Raw genomic sequence first — 9,409 nt, forward strand, 5'->3', positions numbered from 1 at the left:
CATGTGTTTATTTCTTGTAACCTCTATGCCAGTCAGAGACGGCAGTTGTTTATGGAATTGTGTGATCAGGGTCTTACTGTATTTTCCTTGCAAGGTATTTTAACATCAGGAGAAAAATCAGACTCCTTTGGGAGGGCGGTGCTGAGGTTCCTGCACTCTACTAGGCTCTATGGGAGGATTTAGCAAGTAGTTTTATTTATAACCGGTGGAGGGCAGCATTACGCTTGAAAGCGTACAGCCTGCCGGAATACGAGAAGAAGAAGAAGAAGAAGAAGAAGACAAGTTGCCAAGCGACGAAGAAGAAGAGGAATTTCTTATTCAGGTCACGTGACCATTCTTAAACCAGGAAGTGCGGCGTCGGATACACGGACAAATCAAAACAAATAAAAACAGCCTGTTACGGAGCTGAAGATAATTTCCCTGTGATCACCTGATATAATATTCGTCTTGACATGGACGGTATGTGGGATTTTAACAGCTGTAGAGCCGTCTTGATAGACTTTGTGACCGTTTGTTTTTTTCAGCTATACCATCAATCTAAAGACAGATAGCTTACGTTAGCTTGTTAGCTCAGGTGGGCGGTTAGCTAGATTTAGTTGTCAGAATCGTTTTCTTATTCTTAGTTGGTCCGTTGCCCGGATTGACAATAAATTTGAAATTCAGATTCATGTAACATTTTACACCAACCCTGCCACAGAGGCTGTTCTTAGCACATTAATAATGTGTGAGGAATGTCACACCGCGCTCAAAACTGGTCTTGTGTAACCTCGACAAACGTAGACACATCTAGACACTTACAGAAATACAAACACTTTTGACTGATTTTTTTTTTTTTTTGTAACCTATAAAAATGTATTGTATTACTTGGACGGAATAGTGTATTGACTGTAACAGCCCTTCTTTGTTAGAGTTTACTGTATTCTTTCTTCTGTAGTTTAGCTAATATCTTCTACTGGTTAAGGTTATGTATTAGTTTTTGGATCCCTAGATCCAATTTACACATAATCTGACATTAAATATAATGTGTCCATTATCATTAAGGCCCAAATTAGACATTTCAAAGTGGGTGGTGCGTGTGGCAGGGATAAACAGGGACCTAAGAGATGTTAAATATTCAGTCAATGTAATAATCAGCAAATCATTCATCTTGTGTTTGAAACATTCATCATGAATGCAGTTGGTCAGAAGTTAATGGTACATCTAAGATCTACACACATCTCTTTACTTTTTTACTCTGTGACAAGACAAAGCTTTTTATCAGGTTACCAGCTGTTTCAGAGAATCAAAAGCCAAACTCACCAGACACTGTGTACAATGTAGAGCTGGTAATAGATATGTAATGTGTAATGTATTCACACTAGTCCTAACTCTGTCTCTCACTGTTACTCCACAGAAACACTTTTCCAGTTAAAGGTATGTATCTGGGAAAATGTTGAGTCCAAATCATCTTGATATAATTTAGTAAAAGTGAATAATTAATTTTATAATTTTTCTCTTTTTGTCTTACAGTTTACTTCCAAGCAACTTGAGAGACTAGCCAAGAAGGCAGAGAAGGAGTCTGAAAAGGAGCAGGCCAAGGTCAAGAAGGTAAGTGAACTGGCCAAACCACAGGGGCAATGTGTTGGCTCTTTGTTCCATCTCTCTCACTACATCATTTCCATCAGCACTTCTGCTCTCTAAGAAAGGCAAAATGCCAAAACAGTAACCTAAAAACAAAGGCCAAGCCACAGTATGTGTAAAGGGACGTGGATAGCAGATAAAAGAAAATAATGGGAAGAATGAAAAAAGTGGATTGTTCTATTTGTACATGTTTTATCGCAACCACCAGTTAGACCACTTGTAATTTACTGTTACAGTAACTCTTCTATCTTTAGCATAAAGGAACTACCGGTATGTAAAACAACCAGATTCATGTCCCCTACACACTCTGTGGTGTCTTCTCTGCAGTTTACAGTTGGCCTGGAGGGGGAGATGGCAGTGTTTGGGTGTGGCTGGTGTCATTCCCATATTTCTTCTTTCCAGACTTATTAAGTTAATATATACATCATATACAAAACCCCAAAACAGACAAAAGACGACTGAATAAGATTTAATTACATAGTGAATTAAACAAAATACATGAATAGATAATACAGAGAGTTCAATTATTGAAATGCAGTGTGGAAACAAATATAATATATATATATATATATATATATAATATATAAAGCTTTTTTTCTTTCTTTGTATTCTAGTCATCTTATAAAACTAGTGAAAGATACATTTAAATAAGGATTACAATGACTTATTTTAAAGAAATGTAAAAATGGTTTTCCTTTTTACATGAGAATACATAAAACAGTGTAAAACATTCCAGTTGGTTACAGTTTGGATATATAACAGTTAGTCTATGTTATATTTATCAATATATTCAGTTAGTTTCACAGCCTTTTATTAGTTTTGCAACTTCATAATAGTAACTTTGTTATCAATAGATTATACTACTGGCACACATCAGTCAGCAGGGGGCAATACAACTTAAACATTGAACAACATGCACCTTGCCTGTTGTGAAATTGATGTGTCACTGTTTCCTTAATGGTTAATGGCTAATGGCTTAAGTTGTTATGTGATCACTGGGAAACTCTGCTGTGTACTTAGAGACTACAGAGGAAATACCATTTTGATCATACTGGGAAATGGACCGGCCTTAAGGCAGTCACCGTGGCAACAGTACCAAATAAACCAAATGTCAGAAATCTGAAGAGCTATCATCCTTTTGCCCTCACATCAGCAATAATGAAGTTTGGTCCAGTCCACTGATAAAAAGCAGCTGATAAATGTCTCTGTGTGGACTCACCTGGACAGACAGGCTGCTTTTCACAAACTACAGCCCTACTTTGAATACTCTGAGTACATCCACAGTGAGCTCAGCTCCATCAGACCGGCCTCAGCTCTTTGTTATGTAACTGGATCCTGAACTTCCTGTCGGAGCATACTGGCACACCCCTAGTGTACAAAGGCCTATTCTCTGCTCACACAACTCTGTGTTCCTGCTTTTACCGCAAACACTGCTGTATAGTTTGCAGGGAACATAACAGTGACAGGGTTGGATTTCCAACAACAATGACTCAGCCCACCGATGTGCAGACTCTGACGAGCTAGTGTGTCCATCTTCGTGTTGCTGGGCATCATCGCTGTCTCAGTGGAGCTCACATGGTCCACTGACAACACTGCACCAGTAAAGAAACACAGCCATGGAGGTTCTTCCTGAGGATGCTGAAGAGAGCTGTTGGAAAACAGCAGCTGGTCACCGTCTACTGCTGCTGCACACAGAGGGTCCTAACATACAGCTCTGGAAAAAATTAAGAGATCACTCCCAAAATGATCAGTTTCTCTGGTTTTACTATTTATAGGTATGTGTTTGAGTAAAATTCAATTAAATGTTTTTTGTTTTATTCTATCAACTACCGACAACATTTCTCGCAAAACTAAACTACTAAACTAGTCTAAATAACAAAAATATCAAGTCTTTTCAGACCTTGAATAATAATAATAATAATGCAAAGAAAACATGTTCATATTTATTCCTAAAGAACACAGCAAGAATATTTTAACTCAGGAAAAGAAAAGAATGAGTGTCATACATGTAGAGATGCTTTGAAGAAACATTTTGTGAAAGTGGTCTCTTATTTGTTTCAGAAAAAAATAAGAGACCACTTTCACAAATGTTTCTTCAAAGCATCTCTACATGTATGACAGTCATTCTTTTCTTTTCTTTTTTAAATACCAACACAAACACAACTCATTCTACTTAATGAGACACTGATGAGGTCATCACCTGAACCACATCTGGTTTTATAGGAAGATTATAAATAAAAACCACTGCTGCGATTAAACACTGACATTATCCCACAAAAACTGATTTATAAACTCTTCCTGAGTTAAAATATTCTTGCTGTGTTCTTTAGGAATAAATATGAACATGTTTTCTTTGCATTATTATTATTATTCAAGGTCTGAAAAGATTTTGAGTAAGACGATATTTTTGTTGTTTAGAGTAGTTTAGTCATTAGCAAATAAAACCTCTAAATGACAAATTTTTCTTTTCAATTTTGGGAGAAATGTTGTCGGTAGTTGATAGAATAAAACAAAACAAAAAAAATTGAATTTTACTCAAACACATACCTATAAATAGTAAAACCAGAGAAACTGATCATTTTGGGAGTGGTCTCTTCATTTTTTCCAGAGCTGTATACTGCATCACTGTGTGCTGTCTGGTCCCACAGAATCTGTTTGGGACACAGCGCCCAGCCCTGGAGGATGTTTACCGCCCTAGAAACTGGGCCAGCACACACCTGTTTTATCATCTGTCTGGAACTTCTCCCAACAATGAATAGCTTCCATACCAAAGCAAGAGCTGCTCTGAATCAGTTGATCAACTTCCCCCTCAAAGTGTCTCACTGACCCCAGTACTGTTCATATACCTCCTTTCTTTCTTTTTCTTTTCTTTATTAGGATCCCCATTAGCACCTGCAACAGCATCGGCTATTCTTCCTGGGCTCCTCCTTCTACACGGTTCTGTAGGGCTTCACCCTAGCCTCGTAAACCAGCCTCTCGCGAAAGTGCATTTCATTTCATTACGAGGGAGAGTCTGGCCTCATCCCCATTCTAAGCGTTTGGACTGAAACCCTCAGAAGGCCGAGCCAATCAGCATCGCCCGCTGTGATTGACACAGCACGTTGGCCAATCAGGGACCGACTGGTGCAAAGCCCCGTTACTACACCAACTTGCTGATTTGCTGAATGGGGTTGTCTGTCAACGCTACTACCAAAGATATTAAACCGTCTTTGCTACTACTCCCGCCCAGCTCCCGACCACCCCAAACGCTTACAGGGGGGATGAGGCCAGACTCTCCCGAGAAATGAAATGAAATGCATTTCCGCGAGAGGCTGGTGTACGAGGCTAGCTTCACCCACCCCTTACTCCCAAACTCTGCTAATACTGATCTTTGATTTATCTATCTGCCACTTCGTCTTATCATCTTTTTATTTTCATGTTTTTATAGTTTTTTCTGTCACTACACTATTTATTGTTGGCCTTTTATGGGACTGGGATGAAATGATGAAAAGGTGAATTGCAGATGCAGCTTCTCTCTTTGTCGCTGTCACCAGGCTTTGCAACAGAAAAACGTGGAATGTGCCAGAGTTTATGCAGAGAATGCCATCCGGAAAAAGAACGAAGGTCTTAATTGGCTGCGCATGTCGTCACGAGTGGATGCAGTGGCCTCTAAAGTCCAGACTGCGGTCACCATGAAGGCAGTAAGTTCCAGTGTGCATCTCATTAACACATGCTCTCCCTCAACTTCACATTCATAATGCAGAAGCAACTTTATTTTGTCTTTCCAGAATAAGATGAATATATTATAAATGTATCTCATTCTTTTCCTTCAGGTGACTAAAAACATGGGTCAAGTGACCAAGGCCCTGGACAAAGCTCTGAACTCCATGGACCTTCAGAAGGTCTCGCAAGTCATGGATAAGTTTGAAACTCAAGTACAGAACCTCGACGTCCACACCTCAGTGAGTGACTGCACACTATGCGCTTGTACTACGTCGTCGGCTTTAAAAACTCCCAATGAAAAGATAATCAGTCCGACACTCACTAGCCCGAGTTTCCTTTTCTCCTTCCCTCATCTAATCCATCCCTCTCTTTTCCTACACCAGGTGATGGAAGACTCCATGAGCTCGGCAATGACACTGACCACGCCTCAGGAGCAGGTGGACGATCTGATTCACCAGATAGCAGAAGAGAGCGGCCTGGAGGTGATGGACCAGCTCAACCAGCTGCCAGCAGGAGCCACCTCGCTGGGTGGAGAGAGCACACGGAGCCAAGACAGGGAGGACCAGCTGTCTCGACGGTAAGGACCAGTGTCTAGATTTGACACAATACAAGACAATACACAGTCACGATCGGCCGAAACATGTGACTAGTTATATTGTTAAAGGGATAGTTCAACATTTTGGCAAATTGGCCCATTGCCATAATCCCTATAGTCATAGCAGTAGGTTTGTTACCTTTAATTGTCGGTGTAAGCTATTTTTAGAACGGCGGAGCGGAGCAGCAGGCTGCTCAGAGCTACACTATGGAGGCTAATGGGATTTCTTGGTTTCCCTCATCAAATTCATCAAATACACGACTCAACAACTCCAAAACGCTCTGGTGGACAAGTTGTGAGCTGCACAATCACCACGCCATGAGATAATAATGGAACGTTACGAGATGGAGTTGTTTTAGAGGTAAATTCATGCAAAACCGCTGATGCACGTTGCGTTCAGGGACAGTTTTTCAGCAAGCAGACTCTGTTTCATAACGTTCCATTATTATCTCATAGCGTTGTGCAACGCAAAGCGTTTTGGAGTTTTGGGATTGTGTATTTGATGAGTTTGATGAGGGAAACCAAGAAATTCCTTTAGCCTCCATAGCATAGCTCTGAGCAGCTCACGGCTCTGCTCCGCCGTTCTAAAAAATATCTTACGCCGACAAATAAAGGTAACAAACCTACTGCTATGACTATAGGGATTATGGCAATGGGCCAATTTGCCAAAATGTTGAACTATCCCTTTAAGAGTGACTAACTAGTTTATCCACGGCCTGATCAAGAATTAATTCTGAACCATCAGTAGTCTGCAGCTTTGTGGCTCGACTTAGTCTCAACATTAAAACCAGTCAGGCATCTTAAAATGGTGGCTGATCATTGTATGTGACATCCCATAACTGTGTGTGTGTGTGTGTGTGTGTGTGTGTGTGTCAATGTCATGTTTCCTTTAGCTACATCTTCCCACCATCAACCCAACCTGGTATCACTCTTGACAAGTGGCACGTGTTTTTCAGTTGGAGCATGAGAGTTGCATAACGTACTATTGTATATCCACACACACACAGAGAGAGAACATCATTGTTGTGTCTGCAAAGTCATGAGTGACCAAGACAAATAAACTGTGTCCATCTCAAATGGAGAAGCCCAAAGAGAGAAGGAGGAGGCTGCAGTGTAGAGATATGGGTCAGATGAACTGTGGTTTTTCACAGTAGTTACAACAGTTTGTCAATTTTATTTTAAAAAAAGAGCAAATAATATATATAATATATTTAAAATGTGTTTTGTTGATATGTTCAATATGTTTGGTTTTTTTTAACAAATCAGCTCTATTTTTGACTTTCTCTCTCAGCTGTTTGATATAACCTAAATGTCTGCGGTGCTTTTTAGTGGATTTTTATCTTATTAATTATTTTATTACTTATTAATTAAGTTACATATTTTAAATCTTTATTTTTTATGCGAGATGCAACAGTGGGACCCGGCTTCATGTGGCTTTTATATAATTTCACCAAAGCTCAAACAGTTAAACCCTCTCTCCATGTTTTTCCCTCTTCCCTCCAGTTTGGCTGCTCTGAGGAACTGAGTGCTGCTCCAGCTGTGCTGACGGGGTTCACAGCTGCGTGGAAGCAGACGTGCTTTATGACGGCGACAGGAGCTGCGTGCGTGTGTGTGTGTGTGTTTCTGTTGAACTGTTCCTACCGGGAGGACTTAATGAGGCTATTGATTACTACTCCCCCTGCTCTATAAATACACAGACACAACGGCTAGAAATACCACCTGAGGAGGGATGAGTCTGTCTCTTGTTCACCTTCCCGTTTCGATCCGTCTCTACTCCCATTTCTATTTTCCCCTCTAATTCCCCATTGGATCTCATCTTACCTTCCTCTTTTTTCCTCCCTTTTCCTCCCTTTTTCACCACCACCACCACCACCTCTCCTGTGTCTACGCCCTGCATTTCCCAAAACACACACATTACATTTATGCTTTGTACAAAAAGAAGAAAACATTTTACAAATTATATAATGAACAAAGACGAAAAATGGAAGTTTTGCTGATCAGTTGTGATAATTATAACGGGGGAACCCCTGTCATAAGGTGAAGGCTATATCAAAGATATGGGTACACTTTCTTTTTAAGTTTTTGGGGGATCTGTCTGAGAAATGGTTTAAATGGACGGTTCTGTAGGGAGGAGGGAGACATGTAAATTATTGTAAGAAAATCATCCATTTCCACTTCGGTGTTTTACGGTAAATATGGCGTCATGTCTTAAACACTAACGGACAATGGTCTCCTTCCTTCCTCAGATCTGTCCATCAACCACTTCACAAACTTTGTATAAAACAGAGGACAACGTGTGTTTCTCATTGTCAAAATGGATGATGTTTCTTTTCTTTCTTTCTTTTTTGTTGTCATTGTTATTATTCGGATTTGTCTGTGTTTTTTTTCTCATGCCTGTCTTCAGTCTTTTCCCTTTGAACGCCTTATTTGGGATGCAGGTGCTTACTTAGGCGCTTCCCCCAACAGTGCCTGAAGGACAGTAGTTTAGAGATATGTCTTTAACTCTGTAGCGTGAAGTTGCCTGATCTCTTATTTTTGGTTTTGGGTGTTTGATTTGAGGTGTTGACACTCTCCCCTTCAGCAACGCCGAAAACCTCATTTAGATATTTTTAGAACCGTCTCTGCTCAAAATAATCCGATCATGCCCACCTGTCTCAGTTTCATCTTGGACTGTTTCAGGAGTGAGACGTCATCTCAGAGCAGGGACGGGACGCACATGCTGGATCTTTTTTTAATTTGACAAGAATCACTCCACACTCTCTCTAATTTGCCCTGTGAACTGCACAGCGGCTTAAAAGTTCATTTGTAAGGTTTCAGGTAAAAGGAGGAGATGTTTTACATCAAGAGCAGATTGAGAGACAGAAGCGTAAAATGTACAAAGGCTTCAGAATGTGTTTAAATTCACAAAACACTGTCCTTCTGTCTTTTTTTCAAGGTCATAGGTCTCTGTGTGAAGTTGCCTGCTAAGTGCTTTGACTGGTTTTGATGCTTCCCTCTTTGCGCTTTCAGTGTAGACACAGGTAGTGGGCCAGGCAGCCTGAAGCCAGACCTCCACCTGGAACAGAGCAGCTTCACCCTCTGTTCACTTCTCTGTCCATTTCAACACGGGGAGGGTTTCTTTATTCCGGGAGTATAGCAGACTTTGCAGCACTTTTGTTTTGTATATCTATCTTGTGGAAATAAAATCTTGCCCTCTGATCGTCGTCTTTCATTTGACAACGTTCAACACAGCAACACAGCAATTTAACACAAATACAGTGGGTTAAAAAAATAAGCAAGAATAAATGCACATAAAACAAAAGGTAAGGCCACAACAACTGATATTAAATATTTGATAATCAAAAGTCAAATAGCCTGAGAAATAAACCATTGCAGCCACTGTGGATAGCGGTGTGAGGTGTATGTAATGTGTCAGGGGACATGAGGACTGCAGAGGTTTGCTGCAGCCTGCAGGTGTCCATAGTTCTCAGAGGACAGACTCCACTGACCTGA

General features: G+C 40.4%; 1 protein-coding gene across 1 annotated transcript; it reads left to right on the forward strand.

The window, feature by feature from the left end:
• The first annotated feature begins 339 nt into the window (after window positions 1–339).
• chmp1a (charged multivesicular body protein 1A) lies at window positions 340–9,115 on the forward strand. Its single transcript, XM_085778306.1, has 7 exons — window positions 340–459; window positions 1,394–1,413; window positions 1,510–1,587; window positions 5,154–5,300; window positions 5,433–5,561; window positions 5,706–5,899; window positions 7,421–9,115. The coding sequence occupies exons 1-7, from the start codon at window positions 453–455 to the stop codon at window positions 7,440–7,442; spliced, it is 597 nt and encodes a 198-aa protein (XP_085634432.1). The 5' UTR covers window positions 340–452; the 3' UTR covers window positions 7,443–9,115.
• Window positions 9,116–9,409: the final 294 nt, after the last annotated feature.

This window comes from Trachurus japonicus, chromosome 6 (genome assembly GCF_045865225.1).
Source record: "Trachurus japonicus isolate A0001 chromosome 6, Traja_1.0".
NCBI classification, from domain to species: Eukaryota; Metazoa; Chordata; class Actinopteri; order Carangiformes; family Carangidae; genus Trachurus; species Trachurus japonicus.